The sequence below is a fragment of the Rhincodon typus genome, chromosome 6 (genome assembly GCF_021869965.1).
Source record: "Rhincodon typus isolate 14 chromosome 6, sRhiTyp1.1, whole genome shotgun sequence".
NCBI lineage: Eukaryota > Metazoa > Chordata > Chondrichthyes > Orectolobiformes > Rhincodontidae > Rhincodon > Rhincodon typus.
Window position 1 is genome coordinate 45,406,251 of NC_063337.1, and position 26,384 is coordinate 45,432,634.

Sequence of the window (26,384 nt, forward strand, 5' to 3'; positions counted from 1 at the left end):
CAAAATATAGCCTGTAGTTTTTCTTTTGATAGTTTTACATCTTCCTGATCCCACTGTCATATTCTCTGTTGCATTTTCATAGTCTGCCATGGTGGGCTGTCTTGTTTCTGGTTTTGTATGGAAGCAAGACAGCCCACCATGACAGACCGGGCTATATAAATTCAGAGCAGGACAAGACAACAGTGCTTCAACAGAGGCTACACAGCACTGACGATGTCACCTAGAAAGGAAATGAAACGTTTGCATGAATACTTGTCAGCTCAGCAAAGCAACCAACAACTCCAACCGCAACCCAAGCTACAGATCTTCATGAAAACATTAAAGTTCTGTTTTAGTTTAGGGATATCTTGGCCTGGATCTTTTATCATTTATCATTTTTCTTCATCCACACTTTCAGGGTTTATTGTCCAGAAGTACATTTAACATTTTATATTTTGGCATTGCACCCAGCATTCCCTTGAATTATCTCACATAACTTATTATGCTCAATGTTTGCAAAATTCAACTTTCCTGGAATAAACACATATAAATGCTTCAGTGGATTTTGTTTCTATAATGTTGTGCATTATTTGGATGACAGACTGCAACCAGTTCATATTCAGTATTTAATTTTCAGTGAATGCTCAAAATCTCCTGGTATCCTGGCCCTGTCATAAATGTGATTAGGTCAGTAATCACAAGCTGTTTTGGTAGTTGGACTGTTTCTAAATTGCTTTGTGAAGCAGAAAAGTAAGACCATCAGCTTTGGCCTTCCACACATTTGTGGTCTGGCATCAGTTCTAATACCACTAACCGCAAGTGGCTCCTAATGTTTCTTATTTCAGTTATTTATACTGATCTCGATGCATTGAAGAGTTGTGAATAGAAGGATCATTTCATTTCAGCAATTTTGACTTTTAATCAACTGTTCAAATTTGATTATTGTCTTGGAACGAATTTTTCGGTCAAGGGTATTATAGAAATAGAAATTTGTCTTGGAGAGAGAAACCTGTCATACAAATAATTAAACATTGTCTCCTGTATAAGATTGCAATAAGACTGGCAATTAAAGTCTTAGATTCCTGGAACTCTATATCATCTCCATGTGCAGATAGTATCATCAAAGCTAAATTGCTATAAATTAGACAACAAAGATGTTAATCTAGAACAATCCCAATACTGCATTACTTTCTCTCTCTCACATTTTCCACTGATTGAGTTAAATTGTTGCACTATGTGTATTTTGGTAATTATTAAGAACGTTTCATTACTCAAAGGACTGCCATAATTTATTTTAATTTAAGTCAGTTAATTGTTCATAAGAGTTTTAATAAGGAATATTTGTTTTTAAATTAAGACAATATGCAATGGATCCTACAAACATTCTGATGCTTACTTCATTGAAAAATATATTGATAATTATGTGACCCCAATCAATTTCTCTTAATAACTGAAAAAAGATAAAAGTACAGATTTGACAGCTTTCATCGGTTGTGAAATATTGGCCCGAGCCTTCCCATCTCTGGATCAACAGAGACCAGATGTCGACCAAGATGTGGTTCAGGACTCCACGAAAATCCTGAACCACTAGCTGCCATGGGAATTGCCCTGGAAATTTCAACTTCCAATGAGCAATTCCCTGTGAATCTCTGCAAAAATATTTGTCTCTGAGTTGGAGTCAAGAATTTGGATTGTTCCATAGCATGTAACTGAATTATTACTCAGAAAATGTTGGACACAGACTTCCTAGACTAAATCCTGAGTAACTACAGAGCTAGTCCCTCTATCACCCACACTGATGCTCCTGTCTACTCTCAGCACTTCCCTAGATTACCCACTAACTCTCTGTCTATTCCCTGGAACCCTGACTACTAACCTGCACAACATAACTAGACTAGTCTGTGACCCCACACCTACATCCCTGACCTCTGAACAAACTAACCCCCAACCCGAAATGACTAGCCCCTGTGTTGACTATCCTCCAAGCTACCTATCCATTTACCCACCTTACCCACCAGTCACCCTCCCATCTGCAACCTCACCCACCTGCCAGTCTACCTAGTTGCCTCTAACCATCTGCCACCCTACCCACCTGGGCCTCAACCACCTGTAATCTACTGACCTTTACACCTCACCTACCTCCCAACTTATGAATCCCATTCACTTACCAGCTCACACTTGTACCGCCCCTACCACAGTACCCATTCACCCAGTAACACAAATTTACACTTGACATTTAAAAGCATGCCACAGAGCAGCAAATGTGTCTTGTCTTTCCCCCATCTCCGACTCCACTCTGCTGCGACATAGCCCTGGAAGAGACACTGCGTTTGGAAGAGCAATGGGAGACTGGGAAACATTCAAATGGAACAACCATCCAGCAATGAATGCTGCTCCCTAGATGATCCTATGGGATTCACTGATTGTATACAGTATACAGTTGTTCAATGGGCGTGGAAGCGCTGTCATATAGAACAGGCAGCATAACGTTGGCCAGAGGAAGTGGTTGGAGGTGCACAAGTTGGCGTAGGAGAGTTGAGGGATCATGAGTGGAAGGGCAGAACCTGGCATATGGAGCATGAGGAGAAACTTTTGATTTTACCTTTGTCACGACAGTGGTAAAATATGGGCTATCAATTTTGACTTGCATCATCCTGATTTTAATATCTGGGCCCTTCATGCATTGAAACGGTTTTAAAAAGCAAATAAAAGGCCCGAGCAATCAGTTGACCACAAGTCAGCCCAGCTTCATGAAACTAATGTAAGGGAAACAAAGATAGTTTGAGCCAAAATTAGCATTTTCCAAAGGCATTGAAATTTAGGTCTTATTTCCTATTTGCCTTACACAATTATGGATAAGTTTCACATATTGGAGATGAAAAGGTTACCTGCAAATAATCCAGCTGAAAGTTATTTAGTTCAGAAAACAATGAGCCCAGACATGAGAATACACAAATGAGTTCCCACAAAGCTATAGAGAGAAAACACATTTGGCACTGGAACTGGAGAAAGCTTGCTTTCTTTCTCCTTGTCTCTTTCCGACTCTGTGAAGGGCAACAACCCAGTAATGAAGCAAATCAGAAAAATATCCTTTCACTGACAACTCAAAGATTTCTGCAATACTTATAGAAATATACAGGACAGAGAAGGGCATTTACCTATCGTGCCATGCTAGTCAAGAAAAATCTGGCTGTACAGGTTCTATTTCTCAGCTCTTGGCCCAGAGTCCTGGAGGCTATGGCAAAGCCAGTGAATATTTAAATATTGTATAAATGTTACTAGCGTTTCAATTACTCTGGGTGAAAATAAATCTCCTCAACTTTCCTCCTAGCCACCTACCTCTTATCTTAAATCTATGTCCCCCCCTTGTTTTATGATTCCTGTATTAATGGAAAAGTTGCCTTCCAATCCATCTTATCTGTGCTCCTCATAATTCAGGTGCCTTCTTAACCTTCACTGTTCCAACAATTACAAGCTGAAACATTGGCTGCTGCTGCTGGGGACTCAAGACATCAGTGAACTAACTGTGGTATCAGGTGAAATCCTAACACCTCAAGGGCACTCTAAGAATGTATATTCTTTTATCTTGCTTTCTGTACTGTGCACTCTCTCTATTTTAAAATTCCTACCTGGGTTTGTGTGTGTATTTGATGTAATGTGTTTACTATTTTTCTTGGGCTAGCAGGTAATAAAAGCACTTTTTCCTTTCACTCAAGGATACCTTAACAATTGATTCCTTATTTGATTGTGGTGAACTAGAAAACTCCATCTGTATTGAAGGAAGTTAAAGCTGCGCGCTAAAAAGGAGTTCAAAATCTTTGTTGTAGTCAGCTGTGGTGAGCCCGTTCACAGTTCTTCCCCCGGTTGTAGCACCTTACAAAAGATTCCTATCACTTCTGAGGAGCTATGAATCATAATGCTTCAAGAAACTGGTCAGACTCCATGAAAATTGTGGAGTACTTGTACATACCAATGTGAGCAATGAGGTGGCCAGATCAGGACAGCATGATGCAGGCTCAAACCCAAACCAGCACTTATTCTTAAAAGTCTTTGAAGAAGATTGGAAAGCTTGGGAATGGAGTCAGGAATTCCATAATTAGGACCTGTCCACTATTTTGCAAGGCCCACGATCCATTCAGACTTGGTAAAAATCCAAGCCATAGTGCCAGAACACTGGCAGATAACTAGTGTAATTCCATATTAAAAGGAGGGGAGAAAATGTATCCAGGGAGTTATAGACCACTCAACAGGAAAATTAATGGATTTCCGACTAAAGGAGAAAGTAGGAGAATATCTAGAATTTTTTTAAAAATCGCTCGTCAATTTTTCAAAAGGGAAAATCTACCTTGACCAACATAGTTTGAATGCTTTGAGGAGACAACAGGGTATGTAGACAACGGTAATGCAGTAGATGTAATTTTGCTGGATTTTCAATAAACCCTCAATGATTGGCATACCATTTTCACCGTTAAAGATGCTGTATTAAACTGGCACAGCACAAAGATGGCTCCCACCATCTTTGTGGCAGCAACTGAACATGCACTGGCAGCTACAGTACAGGCCTTGTGAGGATGCGCAATTGATTCTGGTGCCGGGCTGAATAGTATTTGTTTTGATTTGCAAGACCAAAATTCAAACAACTATTTAGGAGTGACAAAGAATTGCCTGTCTTTTCATTGATCAAAGCTAGTTAACAGTGCTGTCATGTTGGGCCGGGCACTGTGGGGTGATGAAGAATGAAATGATAAGCATAATACAACAAACAATAAATACAAACAGAATAAGAACCGAAAGAACTGTGGATGCTGTAAACCAGGAGCAAAAACAGCAATTGGTGGAAAAGCTTAGCAGGTCTGGCAGCATCTGTGAAAGAAAAATCCGAGTTAACGTTTCGGGTCTGGACCCAAAACATTGACTCTGATTTTTTCTTCACAGATGCTACTAGACCTGCTGAGCTTTTCCGGCAACTTCTATTTTTGTCATAAATAAAAACAGAAAGTGCTGGAGAAACTTAGCAGGTCGGCAGCATCTGTGGAGAGGAACAGTTAACATGTACGTTCAAAAGAGACACCCAGGAAGAGTCATAGCAGAATGAAAATGTTCACTCTGTCTCTCCCTCCACGTTGTTGCCAGACCTGTTGAGATTCTCCAGCATTTTCTGTTTTTATTTGAGATCTTCAGTATCCACAGTATTTTGTTTTCGTAACAAACTCCAAGCATTATATCAATTCTGGTTAATATTGCACTATTATGAATAGAGTTTTAGCTTAACATATATGTTAAAACATTATTTCAATTTTCCTCATTATCATTTTCTCTGTCTCCTGACTGTTAATCTGCTCCTGTATGAAATGCAATAATTTGTGATGGAGTTCTACCTCCAAAGCTGACAAACACCAAACGGTAATTAAATTAATGTGAAGCATCAGTTCAATAATTAGCTGGGCATACACCTGTTACTTCAAAGATCAATGTCAGAAAACTGTGTTTGTTTTCATACAGGGACAGCTCCATACAGTGTCTGAGAATCTCAGGTTGTGCAAAATTTATTGTATAATGTGCTGAATTTCCTAGTTTTCTTTATTTTATAGTTTGCTACATTTTCATTGGACATTGTTTGCCAAAGATGTACTTTTAAATCTGCCAAAAACAGGGCATAGGTTTAGGGTGAGAGGGGAAAGATTTAAAAGGGGCCAAGAGGGTGGTGCGTGTATGGAATGAGCTGCCAGAGAAAGTGGTGGAGGCTGTACAATTACAACATTTAAAAGGCACCTGGATGGGTATATGAATAAGAAGGGTTTAGAGGGATATAGGCCAAATGCTGGCAAATGGGACTAGGTTAATTTAGGATACCTGGTCAGCATAGACAAGTTGGACCGAAGGGTCTGTTTCCATGCTGTACAACTTTGTGACTCTATGACTCTATGTGCATGAATAGGAAAGGTTTAGAGGGGTATAGGCCAAACATAGGCAAGTGGGACTAGTTTAGTTTAGGAAACTTGGTCAGAATGGAATACTTGGACCGAAGGGTCTGTTTCAATGCTGTATGACTCTATGACTCTCTGACTCTATTAGTACTAAAATAATGGAACCTACAAAATTATGTTGATTTGTGATTGGTGTGCACTGACAAAGGAGGGAGTTCCTATATATTACTTATGGCATTATCTTTAATTTATCCATTGTTACTATTGACGTGCTATTTCTGCTGAGGCTGCTTTGATAATTTATATTTGTTATCTTTATTTTCAGTTACTACATCCTAGACAATAGATCCAGAAACACCTATACAAAGGTTTGCCATTCCTGTTTACTGGCACCTCCTAACACAAAAGAATGTGAGTTACTTCTTAAGTGTGCACATGTATTAAAAACATAATTTCAATACTATATCCTGCTTTGCTGTTACTTCAGCATTAAGCCAGAATTTCACAGACGATTTGATGAATGTTCACATTACATATTAGTGTAGTCTAGGTAAAGGCCAAAACCAGGGACCAGAGGCTACAGCAAACTTTCTCACTGCCAGCCTGGCTGGCTGAATCCCTACAGAGCAGGACACAAAGCAGAATCATCCTTAATTCAATGGTTCAACATTAGGTAAAGGATTAGGAAGTTCTCCTTATCATTTAGGAGACAGGTTTTGACATGAATCCATCCCAAAGGATAAAGGAGGAAAGGTAGAAATGTGAAGCAAAAGTTAAAATTCACAGAAAGTCAGTTAACTCCCAAATAGAGAAAAGAATCATTAACATTTGAGGTATAAGTCTTTTCATAGCTATTAATATACAAATAAAGCAAATGGATTTAAAGAGAAAGAACAGGCACTGCATTCTGAAATAAATATAAAATGCATTGATTAATCTGCAAGCTGCTTAACAGAAAACTCTTGGATAATATGAAAAATCTCTGAAACAATTTTAAAAAAAACATTGTGCTATTATTTGAGGCTGAAAGATGTGGTAGTGAACTACAGAAAGAAAAATGTGAGAAATTAGAAAAGTGAAAGATAAAGGGGCCTTGAAGTTTGCAAGTAGAGCAAGTCAAAAATAGAGAAATTTGGCAATCAGTGAAATGAAAATGAAACAGATTCTGCAAAGAACAGTTAATCCAATTCATCTGGTTGCTGACAAAAATCATCAATTAATATCATCCTAATAAGAGTAAAAATAGGCAGATCTTAGACTACCATCAGCTTTGTGTTCTAAGGGTAATAGTCTAAATTATCAAATCTTCTGGTTATTTTTATGTTTATAATGTTGACTCTATGCATTGTAGGAAAAATAACTCAGGTTCGTTATTAACAGTAGGCAGATTCTTTCATTGAATGACGAAATAAAAGTGTGAATTACTTGGGATTTCCATAGCCGTGCCGAACACTTCATAATTCCCAATAGTATTGCTGAATGAATGTCTTGTATTATAAACCACTATTGATGAAATAATATCTGCACGTATTGGGCATTGGAGTAAGGTAGCTAATTCTTGGGTGAAGCCGAAGCCACAGTCAGTTATCCAGCCTATCCCTAGTGTGGTGCATACATCAGACCTTAACCAAGAAGAGAGATGTACCTACTCCCAAGCCTCTGCAATTCTCTGAGATGTGAGGGCACAAATAATTATGTCCTTCTGTTTGGTGCATCGTATACAAAAGCATATGAATGACTTACAGCTGCCTTGGTACTTTCATCATATGTATAAAGAAACATTACATTTGTCACATTTGACTGCCATGAGAGTGAGACTCAGAAACTCAGCCTGATCTTAAGAGGTATCTTAATCATATTAAGGTACCCTAATTCAAAGACAAGTTAGGAGCTAATAAAAACACAAAATTTCCAACATGTATGAATGACTTTTTTTCAAAAAATGATTGTTAAAAACTTACATGAAGTAATTGAACCCTGTATGTTTGTCCTGATTTCATACTAAAGTTAACTTTCTCTATGATTGTTTCATAGGCTTGGGCATTACTTTGTCTTCAAGCTTATCAAGCAGTAGCTTAGCTGTCACTGGAAACTCTCCAGTTCTACAAGAAACTCACAAAGGTATGAGGGGAAGGGTCCTTAAGGATGTTTAAGTATCTAATAAGTTAACACCTTTGAGTCTGAAACGTTTTAAACGTGCACATTTTATTAGATATATGTATGTGTAACCACCTGACTTGGTGCTATATCACCGTTCTTTCACTGTCACTGGGTCAAAATCCTGGAACACCCTTCCTGATAACATTGTGTGTGTGTTCATATACCCCCAGGGCTGCAGCAGTTCAAGAAGGCAGCTTACCACCATCTCCTCAAGGGTTGTTCCTCATAATTTTTCTAAAGTTGCCGTTGCAGTGAGGTTTATTATCTGTGGTGCCTCTTGGTGGAAAATAAAACACACTGCAATGCAGAAAGGAGTTCCATGGGTGTTTGATGAGAATCCTTGCTCCAATCTTCCCTGTGGCAAACAGCAAAGACTTTCCACAATCAGATTTGTCTCCCTTGTCGAGTATAATCACTGAGATCCCGCCGATGAGGGACATGAGGTTGTGCAGCTGTGCCAAGATGGTGTCTCTGCAGTTGACTGTCACCAAAAATATTGGTCACATCCATTGACACCTGAATTGAGCTCAATGTTTTCAACCTTCTACTTTATGTCTTACATGTTTGTGAGATTCATAACTGGTATGGAAAATTTAAACAATGTCAATATTTATTTCTTCAATTCTACCTTTCCTTAGTAGATCATGCTGGACAAGGTCACCTGGGCACTGCTTTGATAATTGCCATGTCCACCATTTTCATAATGGCCGTAGCCATTGTTTTAATTGTTCTTTTCTACATTTTAAAGACAAAGTCTTCTACTCAGGGTGAGTATGAATTGCACTCAGGAAGTAAGTTTTTTTCAATGTCATTTCCATTTTGTCACAAGTTAAGTTAATCATTCTTGTTTTTTTTTTAGCTTGCTGCAGTGGCAATTCCGTAAAAAATGTTGAAGCTCAGATCAATACCCAAGAAGACAAGAAGGAAGTACAAGGTGAAAGAGTGTTCAATATCTACATTAAGACATAAAGACATAGAAAATAGGAGCAGGTGTAGGCCATTTGGCCCTTTTTGAGTCTGCTTCACTATTCAGTATGATCACAGCTATCATCCAACTCAGTACCCTGTTGCTGCTTTCTCTCCATACCCTTTGATCCTTTAAGCCCTAACAATTATATCCAACACCTGCTTGAAAACAATAAATGTTTCAGTCTCAACTGCTTTCCAAGGCAGATCATTCCACAGGCTCACCGTTCTCTGGGTGAAGAGATCTTTCCTCATCTTGGTTCTAAATGGCCTACCCAATGTCTTTAGACTGTGACTCCTTGTTCTGGATTCCTTGGTCATCAGGAACTTTCTTCCTGCTTTCACCCTGTCTACTCCTCTTGGAATTTCAAAGTTTTCTGTTAGATTTCTCCCCATCCCACCCTCCCAATTCTTCTGGACTCCAGCGAATATTCTCTTAACCAATTCAACCTTGATTCATATGCCACCTTGAGAATCAGTCTGGTAAACCTTAGTTGCATTCCCTGCATAGTTAGAACATCCTTTCTCAGATAAGCAGACCAAAACTGTACACCATACTCCAGGTGTAGTCTCACAAAGGCCATCACAATCATGGCAAGATATGCCTGCCCCTGTACTCCAATCCTCTCACTATAAAGACCAACATACCATTTTCCTTCTTCACCTGCTGCACCTGCCTGCTTATTTTGTCTAAGACCTGTCTTAAAAGCATCCAATCCCACCTAGAGTATACGTATTGGCATGTCAGCACCTGCATTTGTTTCATAATTTAAAACCCAGTGGGCAAAAAAGTATAAAGTTACAATTATTAAAACCTATTCTAATTTTGAGACTTCAAAGGAAAGTATGGACAATGTTGATTTCCTAGACATGTTGTTGACAACCCATCTCCTAACAGCATACTGTCATTTATAATTTGCTCTTTAAATCTTGACAAGGCTGGGTTATCCACTTTTTGCAATTAAGCATCAATTCATATCTGTACAAGCGTTGTGTTTCAAAGCATTACCCCTTATGTTTCCCTTCTATATTATTTTATTCCTTTCTTTCACGGCGTTTCCCCACATAAGGTAGCATGAGATGGCCATCTCCTCAACTAACAGAGTAATTAGAGATTTGTGAGTCTGCACAAGTGACCAAAATATTGTTTGGTTATACATAACTTGACTATTATTGAAAAAAGGATGCATTTTGTCAAAATCTTTCATCTTGCAATCATCAGCTCAATTTGCAAGAAAAGCCAATGTAAATGGAAAACCATATTTGTACTTTATGAGATGACAGTGCTGATTGGTTGGAAGGTATACTTTAATTGGTAGAGGTGTTGCCATGGAGAAGGCACCAGTTAGATGACTGACAATTAACTGCCAACCTCTGCTTAAATTCAAAACAGGCATGTTAACTGGCTAGTCAAAGCAGTGGCCTGAAAGATCAACCAGAGAATGGATGTCACTGATTTTGTTGAATTGAAATACATGCAAAGGGCATACGTTTTCTTTCTGGTTGCAAAGAACAAAGTGTAGCTTTCAATACGTGCAGGTGTGACATCATTGTAAGCCCAACTGACAATCGTAAATTAGTTGTCAATGTAATTCTTAGCACCCTGGGATTAACAAATGTTGTCCAGTCATGTATTGTATCTAGTTTTGAACACTGTGTTGTGAGCTTTGCAAGTGCTTATTGTGTGGAGTCAGTACCTTGCTTGTTGTGGATAGCTGAAAGGATTTGCTATTTAAAATGATTAGCCAATCTTTTGCACACAAAATGTACAAATCTAGCATCACACTCACAGCGAAATTGCACTGAAACTACTTGCAAATTTCAAAATATGGTGTTCAACTTTGGAGTTGATTCTGCAGTTCATTGTAGCTGTGAGAAGTCAGATGGGTGATCTGTCTAGTCCGATACTAGCTTTGATGGTTGTTAATTAAGAGTTGGTGATGGTGATGTTGATAATGTTAAGACAGGCCATTGGCAAATGGTCCTCCTTAACCCTCCTCATACAGGCCTAGGAGGCCTGTTTGAGAGCATATGGTATACATTACCTGTTTACCATTCTGTTAGTCTCTCTCTGACTCCTTGTAGTCATTTATAATCCTCACTATTTGCAAAACATCCTTTTCCATATTCTTGGCAGGCCAATCATCTCTATGCACTGAAAATACAAATAGACCAAATGTTTCGGGTCCAGAGCCAATGTATTCATTCACATTTCTCTGCATTGAATTCCATGTGCCATTGTCCACCTATTTCACCAACCAACCGTCTTAACAGATCTCAAAGACTATTATTCTCAAGCTCATCGGTCATAATCCTTCCAAGATTTGTGACATCTGTAAATTTTGGAATTATACCTATACAGCTAAATCTATGTTATTAATATATATCAAAGGAAAATATTGACATTAGTACCAATCCCAAGGGAATCCCATTTCCCAGTTTGACAAGCAACTATTATTGTGTCTCAGGCACTCTGCCACTTTTGTTTGCAAGCTCCCTATTACACCATAAAATTCAACTATACCATCAATTCTTTTAGGAGGAATTTAGTCGAATATCATTTGCATGTCCACATGCAGATTAACTATATTATCCTCATCAACCTCTCTCTGTAACTCTTTAAAAAAGAATGCAATTTAGCAAATTTTTGCTGGCTCTCCTTAATTAATCTGTTCAAGTGACTTATTTTTCTGAATTACTATCTCTGAAAACTTTCTAACTCTAAAGTTATATGTAAACAGCGGGGTTATACTTGTTGATATTTAGTTCCTGAGTTGATTCTTATACCATTTCCAAATAAGCATGTAACATTTGTAACTCTCCAGGCATCAAGTATAGATTCTCTATCTGGTTTCTAATAGACCCTACCTAATTTGTTACTACCCTTTTACTGTTTATATGCGTGTAAAAACTTCTTATTTTCCCTTAGCTGCCTGTCTGTTTTCATATGCGCTCTTTGCCCTTCTTATTTCCTTTTAGCTTCCCCTTTGAACTTAAATTATATAGCCTGGTCCTCACTTGCATTACCAACCTGACATATATCATATGCCCACTTTGACTTCTTCATCTTACTCTCTATCACTCATGAGCAAGGTATTTCTGTCTTTGCTTACCCTACCTTTCCCCTTCGTGGGATTGTTATTTGACTGTACCTGAAAGATTGCTTCTTTAAAGGTCAATCATTGTTTCATTCCAGTTCTGTCTTCTAATCCTCGATTCCAGTGAACTGAGATTCATTCTGATCCATTGAAATTGGCCTGCTTATACTTGAGTATTTTAACTTTAGATTGTTCCTCATCCTTTTTCATAGTTAACCATGGAATCATCACTGATCCATATTTGCTGCCCTAATGACACATGGGTCACCTTATTCTCCAGAATCAGATCCAGCAATGCCTCAATCCTAAATGGGTCTGAAACATACCGATGTGGAAAATTTCCTCAGAAACTCTTCCCTCTTTTTCTCTTTTATGGTAATACTATCCCAGACTATTTTAGGATAACTAAAGTCACATTATGATGTTTATTAGAATTTATCATTTTCTGCACTTTGCTCCTCCATGTTTTTCCCAGTAGTTGACAGCCTGTAGGAAAGAGCCAGCAAAGTAATAGTACCTTTTCTTGGTTAAAAACATTCTTTCCATGACCCCTCCAGCCCATATTTCTTCTTGAGTTCTGTAATATTTGTAAACATTCCAGCCATTTATTCAACTTTCTTTCCTTTATCATTCCTTTCTTTCCCTGGATTGACTCCAACTCCTGCCATTGCTGATGCTGGTCATTTTCAGTTGTTTAAAATCAGGCTACTCAGGGACTGTGGACTAGACACTTTGATAAAAAAATGCTTAATTTTCTGCAGGACTAATCAAACTGCAGCAAGTTACCATTGCTGAACATAGAGGAATATTTCTTAAAGCATACTTTTCAAAAATGGTATATGCGTTGATTCACATCAGATTTGACTTTTGGGGACATGTGAAATGAATTTGAGAGACGGTTTAAGTGAAAGAACTGCTGATAAGTTTTGCATCTAGATTGACAATTATGCTTAAAATTTACTCTCTCTTTAATTATTTACATTCATCCAAGTTATCTTTTAAATCTTCAATTTATATTTTATCTTTTGACAGAAAATGTTGTAATATTCGCTGAGAAAGATGAATTTGATAACAAACTCAAGGCAGTTCCACCTAAGACTGAAAAGAAGTAAGTCAATTTGCTTTGATTTTTGTGATCTGTAGTTTTTGTCAGCCTCTTCTTTATTTGTTCGTTGGATGTGGACAACTTTGGCTGGTCCATCACTTATTGTGCATCTCATATCTGTCCTTGAAGATGGTGGTTAGCTGCTTTCTTGAATTCTGCACTATTTGGTTGGAAGGACAGGGAGATATGGGCTCTTCACTTATGAATGATGAAAGAGTAACAGTTTAAAAATGACAAAAGTTAGTATGGCATATTTGGAGGGGAACTTGCAGGTAGCAGTGTATCTAGAGGTGGTGGGTTTGCAAGTTGCAATTGAAGGAGCCTTGGTGAGTTACTACAGTACATCTTGTAGATGTACACATTGCAACTGGGCATGTTGGTAAGGGGAGTGAGTGCTGAAGATGGTGGAGGGGTTGCCAGTTAAGCTGTCTGTTTTGTCCTGCTTGGTATCAGGTTTTATGGATAAGTTTGGAGCTACACCCAATCATACATGTGGAGAGTATTCCATCACACTCATCACTTGTACCTGGTAGATGGTGGACAGAAACTGTGGAATCAGGAGGTGAAGGTACTTGCAGGATTACTAACCTATGACCTGCAGTTGTAGTCGCTTTATATGTTGGTCCATTTCAATTTTTGGTCAATTGTAATACCCAGAGTGTTTGACAGTGGGGCTTCAGCAATAGTATTGCCTTTGAATGCCAGGGAGCAACTTAGATTCACTTCTGTTCAAGATGGTCTTTACCTGGAACTGGTGTGGTGCAAATGTTACTTGTCACTTGTCAGCCCAAGTGTAAATATTGTCCGTGTCTTGCTGCGTTTTGACATGGACCATTTTAGTACCTGAGTTGCAAATGGTACTAAACATTGAGTAATTATCAGTGAACATCCCCAGCTCTGATGTTATGATGGAATGAAGACCAGTGAAAAAGCAGCTGAAGGTGGTTGGGCCTAGGACACTACCCTGAGGAACTCCTGCAGAGATGTCTTGTGGCTGAGATCAGAAGGAGATTAACCCAGGATTTTCATAAATTATTCAAATATTCTGAAATCCCATAATTAGGGAGATCAGTTCATTTTGTGCATAAGTTTGTATAGCACCCATCCAATATCACCGCTAATGGACCCCAATGCATGGGATATTTCAGTGCTGCGTCATAGTGTCTGGACATGTGAAGTATGTGTTAATATATTTGTATAAAGAAACATTGAACATTCTCATCCTTTATATATGTTCATACAGATTATTGAGCATTCAATAATTATGGAAATGTCAGAAGTACTATTTACTTATATGAATAAGGCACAATATGAGACATACTGAAAACTGTGGAGATGGAACTCATTCAGACCTTTGTAAGACCCTTAAATGTTTCTTCAGCCGTATATTGGTGTAACAACATGAGGCATGTTTGAGAGAAGATCAGTTGGCATATTTATGCTCAGTACTGTACTGCACTAACTCTTCCATACTAGGATCTAGGTCTGTTTTGAATAATTCCAATAGTTTAGCCATGACTATCCTTCTTTTATCCTACTTGAATAAGTTTCAAGGTTGATGTTCTGAAGGGTAGTGTTTAATTTCTACACTGAGATGCAGATTAAATAATATTTTCAGTTCACAGATAAATCTGAATGGAAGATATATATTTCCTACAATATTTCCTGTTGTATTCATGTCAGCAATGTGTTTTCTTCTCCAGTGAAAATGATGCTTCCTCAGAAAATGAGCAGCTTTTGAGCCGGAGTATGGACAGTGATGAGGAAGCCGCTTTAGACAAGCGGGGAATGTCTGATTTATGCCTCTTGTCGTTGGTTCCTTTAACGAGAGATAAATCAGCAAACAACAAAGCAATTGGGGTAAGGCTTTCTGCAAGGAAGAAAATGGATATCGATCTGGAAAGTTTATGCATTATTCTAGATATATATACTGTATCTGAGAAAAAAAAACAGGAATAAAAGCAATCATCTGAACAGGCTGACTAAATGTCTTATAATAATTTATCAGCCACAAGATGTAAGCTTCATTAATCTTTGTCAGACAAAACATGTTGTACACTAAAGTCTGACTGCTTAGAAATCACAGAATTTTATAGTACAGATGGAAACAGTTAGACCACCACCTTGTTAATACCCATCATGTCAACTTAATGCCAACACTGGCTCCACATCTTAAACACTCCAAGCTAACTCAACAATATCCACCATGAGCACACCTCATCAGTCATAAAAGATTAAATAAATATATAAGGGCTAAATATCTACTCGGGCCTTACTAAAGTAAAAAATAATAAAAACCCTCTCATTTTTGAAAGCCCATTCAACTGTTTAAATCATCAAGTACCTAACCCTTTATACAAATAGACTTCTATACATAACCCTGGGGTCTGTTTGAACTCAGCATTAAATTTAAATGTCAAGTTTGGGTTTCTTACATGTGTAAGAACCATACATGTTACGACCCATCCTCTTTCTCCCACTGGTGAAAATGGGATATGCAAGATTCCTGAATCCGGATACAACCGATTGATTTTGTTTAACAGTCTGTGAGTTTTCATAACTCAGGGTCTGCAGATGAAACACAACTAAAGTGTGAGGAGGACATCGTAGAACTTCAAAGGGATAATAACACATTGGTGAGTTGGTAGATAGCCAAATGAAGTTCAATGCAAAGAAGTGTGAGGTGATAAATTTTGGTGCAAATAACATGGAAAGACAATTTAAAATAAAAGGTGCTATTCTAAAGAATGTGCAGGAGCAGAGAAACCTGCATAGGCGTATGTATATACATATCCTGTGTATACATAAGACATTAAAGCTGCCAGTACAGGTGGAGAGAGCTATAAACCATACAGTATTCTACATTAACAGGGACATAGAATATAAGAGCAAGGAGGTTATCATGAACATAGATAAGAAACTGATTGACCTTATGTGGAGTATTGTAAGTGATCGCATATTTTTCATTTTTGGGGCTATAAGCTGAAATGGAAGCTGGACTGCTATAAGTGGAATATCAGGAAGGTTTTGCAACTTGAAAATCAATTACTGCATATTATTGAGATGCACAAACAATGTTTCATTTTGGAACCAGTATGACTGAGAATTTGAGGTTGAATGGTGTAGAGAATCTTTTGGTTAATAAAATTCCACTTGACAGCAGGTTGAGCTCCAGAGCTTTAAAAAGCTGGAGGTGCCAAGAACACAGAGCGAAAGAAATATCCAAACCTGCAGACAGAAAGCAGTCATCTTGCTCTCTTTCTCTCTTCCCATGTGGGGAAAGAGAGAAAAACCAAGAAAGCTTAAAAGGAATAATACATACAAGAAGAGAGCTAAGGTCACCTAATTAACTGTCGAATCAAAGAACAACCATCACTCTACAGACAGTGGTATATCATCATTCCAAAAATCAAAACGACCATGAGAAAAATAACATTCCACCTTGCGATCTGGACTTTTGACTTTTGGAATTTTGTTTACCCTTTCTATATTCTTTTTCCACCCATAATATATGTATTACCCATTTGTCTTTTGTCTGTCTTGGAATTCTATACATTTTGTGATGGCTTGTGGGATAGGGTGGCATCTTTATTGGTGCATTCTTCCCAGTTAAGTTATGACAATTTTGTGTCCAGTCCTGGCCATGCTGTAGTAAGGATGTGAATTTTTTGGAAACAATGCAGAAGAGTTTTATGAGAATGGTTCCAAGAATGAGACGCTTCTTATGAAGAAAGATTGGAGAAATTGGGACTGTTCTTGTTGGAAAAGACAGGCTAAAGGGAGGTCAGATAAAAGTTTTCAAAATCTTGGGAGGTGTGTATAGAGTAGATAGGGTGAAACTGTTGCCACTCGTAAATGAATCAAGAACCAGAAAGTACAGTTTTAACCTGGTTGCAAAAGAAGCTAATAAATAAGAAAAATATTTTTCACATAGCAAGTAGTTAAGGTCTGGAATGCACTGTGGAAGCGTGGTGGAAGCATTCGAGAGGGTATTGGATGATTATTCAAATAGAAACTATCTGCAGGACTAAGGGGAAATGTAGGATTGGCATAATGTTAAAATTTTGCAGAGAGACGGTGCAGACACAAGGACTGCTTGGCTTTCTCCTATACCATAACACATAAGTTAGATTGGGTAAACATTGTAGGTTTCCTTCCCTAGAGGACATTACTAAATGCATTGATTTTTATGACAGGCACTTTTACAGATATTAACATTAGCATCTACAGGTTCTCTTGATGTTAAATACCTGGTCATTAATTGTAATAAAGTAAATATGTATTGAGTACTGATTAGTCGGTTGGACACAAATCTGTATAGGGGTTTTGTGGTGACAGGGTGGCACCTCTGAGCCAGAAGCTTTGGGTTCAGGTCCCACTTCAGGACTTGATGACCACAGAAGGTGTGACATAACATTGCCCAGTGCATTGATTTAAAAATCTATAAATCCTTCTTATATTCCTGTGCTAAGATGTGATAAGAGCAGCGATTTCTTAGTCAGCCAGAACCGTGTGACAGCTGCAGTCCAACAGCATCTCCCAGTTGGCTAGATCGCTGGCTTGACATGCAGATTATTGCCAATAGCATAGGTTCAACTCTTGTCTGAGCTTAGGACATTGTGAAGGTCCTGCTAAGTCAACCTCACCTTAACCCTTGGGGCAAACTCACCAGCTGTCTCTCTCTCTCTGTAGAAATGTGTATAGCTTTTCATAGCTTGTGGGCATCACAGAAGTGCATTATATCCCTCATGATCGACATTTCAATTAAATTCCTTCGTTTTCTTACAAATTACAGGTCACTGAATGTGCTGTTGTGCTTGTGTTTAATTGGCATCGGTTATAGGGTCCTTAGCCTCATTTGAGTCCAGTATAAACTCAGAGGGTTTGTCCATCAGATGACACGTTAAAACAAGAGTGTTTCTACCAGTTCTAAAGATTCTAAGTCATTATTTAAAGAAAGACTGAAACCTTGACGCTTTCTCAAATGTATTAGATCTCAGGATGTGAACAATATGGCTAAACTGGAATTTTATCACCCAACCCTTGTTGCCTCAAAAAATGTTAATGAGCCTGATACTTTCAAATATATTATTGAGGTTCAATTATTGCATTCCTTTAAGGATCTTGAATATTTTTGCTGAATGGCTCCCTTCAAGGGAAAGAATCCCATATTCGTCACAGCTTCGATGATGTAAATGTTTGGTCAACTCATCTGCATTGCCCGCAAACCCTAGACACTTTTCTTGTGGTGTAGGAACTAAGATTGTATGAAGGGATGCAATTGACTACCGATGCATAAAAACCTCTATGATGCAACCGTGACAATAACTTGGTTTTATATCTCTCCCTAGGATTAATAGTACATTCATATATAGATACATTTGACCGGTATTTGATTCTTAATCTAAATGATTCTTAAAAAACTGAAAGTGGATTTTGTTAATTGTCCAGGTACAGACACGAAGGGAGAAGATACTTGAGCTATGCAAGAAAGTGTGCAGTTTCACAGAAGGTAATGTATCAGGAATCTATTGTTTCCTACACTTTTCAAGTAAGAAATTAATTTCATTTTGTGAACTTTCCTAATCCAGTCTGCTTCAATTTAAGAGGGGGTTTTGTGGTGCTAGGGTGGCACCTCTGAGCCAGAAACTTCAGGTTCAGGTCCCACTTCAGGACTTGATGACCACAAAAGGTGTGACATAACATTGCCCGGTGCATTGATTTGCAATCTATAAATCCTTCTTATACTCCTGTTCTAAAATGTAATAAGAGCAGCGGTTTCTTAGCCAGAACCGTGTGATAGCTGCAGTCTAACAGCATTTCCATGTGAACAAATCCACATGCAGAAAGTTTTGTTTACTGAAACTTTCATATATCCTGTATAAATATATTAGAATAAAAGTCCTCAGTTGTTTCATTTAATTCTATGGACCACTTTTAATAATTGTTCAAACTACTTTTGCAAATCCTGAAATAATAGAAAACTGCAGTGTTAGATTTAGGAGAGGGTGGCAAAATGAGACTTTGTTCTGGCGAGCAACATATGATATGTTTCATTTCAATCGATTACTATAATCTATAATTTCAGGGCTCAGCCCTACAGAACTGCCTTTTGACTGTCTTGAGAAAACCAGCAGAATGTTGAGCTCTACCTACAGCACGGATAAAGCTATTGTGAAAACATGGCGTCATCTGGCAGAGAGCTTTGGGCTGAAGAGGGATGAAATAGGTGGAATGACAGATGGAATGCAACTCTTCGATCGTATAAGCACAGCAGGTTACAGCATCCCTGAACTGCTGACCAGACTTGTGCATATTGAAAGGATGGATGCTGTAGAAGCCTTGTGTATGGATGTTTTAGAGTGCACGCAATGTGCACCAATAGCTAATCCTGCTATCTTACCCAAATGTGCAAATGTGTAGTCAGCATCTTGTCATAAATACCATGAAGTATTGTTTGTGGGTCCAGAATATGTAATCTGTTAGTGCTTACTCAGCGTTCCAGGTCCAATGAGGCAAAACACAATAGTGAAACTCTAAAAAGAGGCTCTGTACTCAAGCTTCTTAATTTTAATTCAGGATTTTGACTGTCATGCTTCGTGTTATTCTGTTCTCAGCACACATTTTATTCTATTCTCAGGAGACATCATACTAAGGGACAGATTTAAAAGACCAGCAGTAATTTGAACAAGTTAGCTTTAGAATACCAAAATTGCAGACTTACGCCTATTCATTTTGTACTGCAATAAACATGAAACACATGAAAAATAAACAGAAGCATGCTGACATACAAAAACCACTGACACATCAAACATCCTGAACCTTGTCCTAGATTGTTCTCAGATAAAGGGTCATCTAATAAGTGGGGGGCTTTCAAAAATGTGATTACGAGAGTTCAGAGTCATTATGTTGCTGTTAGAGTAAAAGGTAAGGCTTGTAGGATTAGAGAACAATGGGTGAATAAAGATATTGAGGTTCTAGCTAAGAATAAAAGAGAATCATATATTAGATATAAACAACTGGGTTCAAATGAGTCTCTTGAAGAGTGCAAAGAATGTAGGGGCATTCATAAGAGGGAAATCAGGAAGGCAAAGAGAGGATATGAGATAGCCTTGACAAAAAGATGAAGGTTAATCCAAAACGATTCTACAAATACATTAAGAGAGATTAGGATCCCTTAAAGATCAAAGAAGTCATCTTTGTGTTGAACCTCAGGAGATGGGAAAGATATTAAATGAATATTCTGCATCAGCTTTTAATGGGGAGAAAGGAATGGGGGTTAGAGAACTTAGGGAAATAAATACTGATGCTTTGAAAACAGTTCACATTACAGAAGAGGAAGTGCTGGAGGTCTTAGAAAACATAAAGGTGGATAAATCTCTGGGACCTGATCTAGTGTATCCCAGAACTTTGTGGGAATTTAGGGTAGAAATTGAAGGGTTCCTTGCAGAAATATTTGTATCATCTGTAAACACGGGTGAGGTGCCGAATGACTGGAGAGTGGCCACTATTGTGCCTTTGTTGAAGGGATATAAGGAGGAACCTGGGAACTATAGACCTGTGAGTCTGACTTCAGTGGTGGGTAAGTTGTTGGAAGTGATTCTGAAAGATAGGATTTATATGCATTTTGAGAGGCAAGGAATGGTTAGGAATAGTCATCATGGTTTTGTGCGAGGGAAATCAAGTGATTGAGTTTTTTGAGGAAGTAACCAAGAAGATTGAGGAGGGCAGAGTGGTAGACTTTGTTTACTTGCACTTTAGTAAGGTTCTGCATGGTAATTCACAAAGTTAGCTCACATAGGATTCAGGGTGAGCTTGCCAATTGGTTATAAAATTGGCTTAATGGCAGGAGATAGAGAGTGATGGTAGAGGATTTTTTCACCTGGTTACAGTGTTCCACAGGGATCGGTGCTGGGTCCACTTTTGTTTGTCATTTATATAAAAGATTTAGATAAGAGTATAGAATATATGGTTAGTAAGTTTATGGATGACACCATGATTGGTAGTATAGTGGAAGGTTTTCTAAGTTTACAAAGAGATCTTGATCAATTGGGTCAATAGGCTGAAGAATGGCCAAAGGAGTTTAATTTGGATAAATGTGAGGTGTTGCATTTTGATAAAACAAACAAAGACAAGACTTATACAAGTAAAAGTACGGTGTTGGTTAGTGTTGTGGAACAGAGATCTAGGGGTGCAGGTACATAATTCATTGAAATTTGCGTCACATATAGACAGAGTGAGTAAGAAGGCATTTAGCATGTTTGCCTTCATTGCTCAGTCCTTTGAGTATAGGAATTGGGACATTATGTTGAAGTTGTACACGACATTGGTGAGGCCTCTTGAGTATTGCGTCCAGTTCTGGTCTCCCTGTTACAGGAACAATATTAAGCTGTAGAGGTCTACAGAAGAGATCTACCAGGCTGTTGCCCAGAATGGTTGGTTTGAGTTTTAAGGAGGGGCTGGATAGGATAGGGCTAGGAGGTTGAGAGGTGACTTATAAAGATTCATAAAGATAGGGTGAATGGCAGTTGTCTCTCCCTTAGGGCGGGGGATTTCAAGACTGGGGGTATATTTTTAAGGTGGGAGGAGAAAGGTTTAAAAAAGATATGGGGGCGATTTTTTTGACATAGACAATGGTTCATGTGTGGAATGGACTTCCAGAGGAAGTGGTGGATGTGGGTATAGTTACAACATTTAAAAGAAATTTAGCAAAGTATATGAATAAGAAATGTTTGGAGGGATATGAGCCAAGTGCAGGCAGGTGGGACTTGTTTAGTTTGGAATTATGGTTGACATGGACCAGTTGGACCAACTGGTCTGTTTCCATGCTGTATGACTCGACGACGCTATCTCACTACATGTCTATGGACCATGACTTGCTTTTTACAGGTGTTACTTAGCATGGAACAGTGCATGAGACAACATCGTCGATGCACAAAAAACTAAAGATGGATTCACAAGTTGGATCTGGGGTCCAGGAGTGAGTTTGTTGAATGTTATAAGGATGACCACTTAATTAGTATGGCAAGAGAAAATTTAAGAGGCTATACTTGAGCCATTTCTGTATATTTATTCTGGTGAATGTTTCTAAAAATATTCTAAACAACAATCAAAACAGCTAAATTTTGATACATATTTTCAGAATTCGTTCTGTGGTCTTATAGATTGAATTAAATATATTCCATTGTAAATCTCATGCTAAAGCAAGTTATTCCAAAGTGCAATGTGAAATGTAAAATGCATGTATTCTATCTGACTTGAGATTTACTAAAAATGATAATGGAATGATTCTTTCACTTCTATTCATCTGCTGCCCCTAAGCAAATCGTTGCCCCCGACTAAATTAATGCAACAGAAACTCCATAGGAATACTGCATGCCAGATTTGAAATTTTTCCCACAATCACAGAATTGTGCCTGAACCAGCTCTTATTTAGTTTGGCTCCATTACCTAGTGCCCGTCTCCTGACTTTCCCCATGTTCCCGCACACTATTTCTATCCAAATAACCATCCAGTGCCCTCTTGAATACCTCAATTGAATCTACTTCTACTACATTTCCAGGCAGGCTGTTTACAGACAAATTCTCACATCACCCTTGCTTTCTTTGCATGTCACTTTAAGTCTGTCCTCTTGTTCTGTTTTTTTAATTCACTCGTGGGACATACATGTTACTGGCTGGGCCAGCATTCATTGCCCATATCTAGTTGCTGTAAAGAAAGTGGTCATTCTTTTACAAGCGGCAACAGCTTCTCCCTATCTATTAGGAGGGAAAATTGTAATCAAAAAGACATAGGCAGTTGCCAAACTCATAAAACTTGTTTTATTTTTAAGATAAAGTACATTAAAATACAATCATTTGAAAAAGAAGAGAGGCAGGACAAATCTATTATCAATTATTAGAGTGTATATTTGAAACCAAGGCTGCAATTTCTTTTATAACACAGTGTGGAGCTGGAGGAGCACAGCGGGCCAGGCAGCATCAGAGGAGCAGGAAGGTTGACGTTTTGGGTCAGGACCCTTCTTCTGAAGAAGAAACGTCAATTTTCCTGCTCCTCTGATGCTGCCTTTCCTGCTGTGCTCCTCCAGCTCCATATTGTGTTATCTCTGACTCCAGCATCAGCAGTTCTTACTATCTCTGATTGCAATTTCTTTTGTTTGTTTTTCCCCTGCCATTACAAAGTTGCCAATCAGTATTACACATTTAATTTTCCTTACTTATCTCCAGTCATTTTTATAAGTCAAGAACTTCAGAAAGATGAAGTTTCAAAATCTAATGTGCTGGTCTCCCATAAACTACATAAGTAGAATACATTTTGCAGACATACTTAATGTTTATTTTAATGTGATACTTTTTTAGGAATGAACTGTATGTATAATTTATTCAAATGTACATAAATTGTATTATGAAACAGCAATAAATAAAATTTTACAAATAAATGTTCAAATGATTGAGCTTTTATTCCATGCCAATTGCTAATACTAATTTCAGTATCACTGCTGAAGTAATCAAATTAGACACAAAAAAATCCACCTTTGCTGCTTTCTGTCACATGTCCTTATAATGGTAATAATAAGTTGAATCTTTTTAAGTAATAACTTTTTAACTTCTTACAACGTTAATATTTTCAACAAAGCAAAACTGTAATGAACTTGAAATGAATGAGGTTTATGAAAGAAAGCAGAATATTAACATTTTAGACTGTTCATTTCCTTTTTCATGATGATTTGCCTGGGATTCTTGCCTTCTATTCATTTGAGGAATGTAGTCAATGTGAAGGCATTATTAGGAATGGGAAGAATTTTGAAAGAGAACATTTCAGTCAAAAGTAGCTATTTTAAGTACTTACATCCAACCAGAAAATTCGCATTTCTGGGCAGTTAATACCTTCCAAAAAATTTAGGCAATTTGGAGATGACTTACAAATGAGTCTTGAAGGCGATTCCAAAACTCAAGACATCAGTTTATGAAGGAAGACATATAGAAGAGAGAATAGCTAGTTGAGAAATGATGACTGACACAATCCACATACTACTGTACAAATATTGAGGTCTGTCCAGTTAAACATTCGGTACATTGATTTGCTAAGTATATCCAAACAGTGTTAGGCATACAAACGGTAAAAACTAGACAGGTTACTTAGATTCCTGGAAATCTTCATTAAGATGTGCCCATTCTTGTTATTGTTTTACAAACACATGCCTATACAATTCAAATCTCATTGATCTTTTACTCCTCGTCAATAGACATGATTTTTCTTTTGGAATTTGAAAGCCCTATTTGTTTAAGAGTGCAGCTTCTTTAAATAATTTGGAAACTAAAAGGGACTGACTGACTTGTGCTCAGCCTACTTGGAAACTTTCAAGTTCTGCACAGTTGTGCCGCTTAGAAGCAATATTTTTCCTCATCTTATTACAGTTTAAACCAAGACCAGTGTACTAATTTAAGATAATCTAAGGCACATCTGATTCTACCTTTGGCAAAATTGAAGGGATTTGGATAGTAACTAACTCATGATTCAAGCTGAACCTTAAGCCAGACCTCTATATTTATGTTAACAACTCGAGAATTCAGCCACCACACAGTATTAAATGAAAGAAAACAGGCACAGTGCAGTCTCCTGTTATGTGTAGAACTCTCAAACAGTAAGCATTATACACTACCCTTGAGATTTGTGGAGGCTGGGTCACTAAAATAGATTTATTTTTGAAATAACGAGTTGAGGGTTACGAGGAGCTAGCATGAAAGAGGAGTTGAGGTATGAGGTCATGATCTTACAGAATGGTAGCATGGGCTTACCTTATTACAAGACAAACATGTATATAATAAAAGTAAGTATACCATGTTCAGCCAAGCAACCATGGTGATCAGCTGAGGCACAGCATAAAGCTAAAGGAAGTGACTCAGGTCTATGCTAAGAAATACAGAATTGGGGAAATATAGATATTAGCTTGAGCAAATGAAAAAAGAGCTTCAAAATCTATTGGTAGGCAGGCAGGAGGTCTATTCTCCGCAGGGGTCTTCCAACTCCAAATTCTGGGTGCTATATTAAAAAGGCACCTGGATAGCACTACACTGCTTGCAACTCAAGACTGTCATTCAACCTCTGCTCATTACCTTCATCCAGCCCAGGTGATGTCAGAGACCAGAAACAACTAGTACCATGTTTTAGCAAAACCTCTCTCAAGGTTCTCCTTAAGGCTGTCCAAGAGAGAAGGGAAGTTCTTTTCCCTAGGGATGGCAGCAGGAAATCAGTCATATGTATTCAATGTCAGTCATTTGCTGCTACCAAAGTAGCACCACTTTAACTTCAGTGGTACAGCACCACACATATCTGCCAGGTGTACACATACATTGAAGAAGCAACACCCACTTAGCAGCTCACACATGATCAGCTCACTGACCTTTCACAACCATGAGCAACGTGCCCACCTGGTAGCTTTTCACCAAAGGCTTGCATGGGACAAAGTTACAACCACAAAGGATAGCTTTGGGATGAACACAAAGTACACGCATAAGATGCTTTATTTCTTTTCATCCACAGTAGTAGTTCTTTGATGACACTGATCCACCATTCATTCAGAACCATTTAACTCGACCTCCATGCCATATTCTTCTTGCTAGTCTCACACACGTGCCCACATAAACACACACAAACACATGATCATTGAAGACATAGTGCTCATGTCCCCAGGCTAATGTCATAATTGTTTCTCTGCAGGAGGAGAATATGCATGATAAACACAAACATGCTCAGAGAAGGGGTCAGGGTGGCAGAGGAGAGAGGATTCTGACATAAGGACCCTGAAGTGAGGAGTTCTGCTGAGTTAGCAGGAGGCCAAGGGGAACATGGCTGTGCTGCAAAGGAGAATAGATCTATAGTCATTGGGAGACAAAGCCTCCAATCTGCCACTCCCAGCTGCACATCAAGCAGTAACAAACTGGAAAATGAAAATCTGGCTAATAATGACAGCTCACAACATTAACATACTTTGAGGATTTTCTATTCAAGCCTCTGGATCACACGCCCACTCCAGGAGCCAAAATAAAATGAGTCCTATGCCTCAGGCATCTCTAAAACTAAGTGAAATAGCACCTTTGAGGAGGAAAAGCCAGGGTCCTCAGAATGCATCGTCAAGGCTTTCTTCCT

At 38.2% G+C, this 26,384-nt stretch overlaps 1 protein-coding gene across 2 annotated transcripts in view; it reads left to right on the forward strand.

Annotated features, from left to right (window-relative positions):
• The window catches only part of edar (ectodysplasin A receptor), an 82,600-nt gene extending 61,387 nt beyond the window's left edge, over positions 1-21,213 (forward strand). The window contains exons 5-12 of one of the 2 annotated variants that reach the window (XM_048598164.1): positions 6,232-6,317; positions 7,941-8,027; positions 8,705-8,833; positions 8,926-9,000; positions 13,163-13,238; positions 14,939-15,095; positions 18,687-18,747; positions 19,324-21,213. In XM_048598164.1, the coding sequence (XP_048454121.1) occupies positions 6,232-6,317; positions 7,941-8,027; positions 8,705-8,833; positions 8,926-9,000; positions 13,163-13,238; positions 14,939-15,095; positions 18,687-18,747; positions 19,324-19,658 (1,006 nt within the window). In that variant the 3' untranslated portion in view covers positions 19,659-21,213. The remainder of the gene's footprint in view (positions 1-6,231; positions 6,318-7,940; positions 8,028-8,704; positions 8,834-8,925; positions 9,001-13,162; positions 13,239-14,938; positions 15,096-18,686; positions 18,748-19,323) is intronic. The other variant, XM_048598165.1, reaches the window with a different exon arrangement.
• Positions 21,214-26,384: the final 5,171 nt, after the last annotated feature.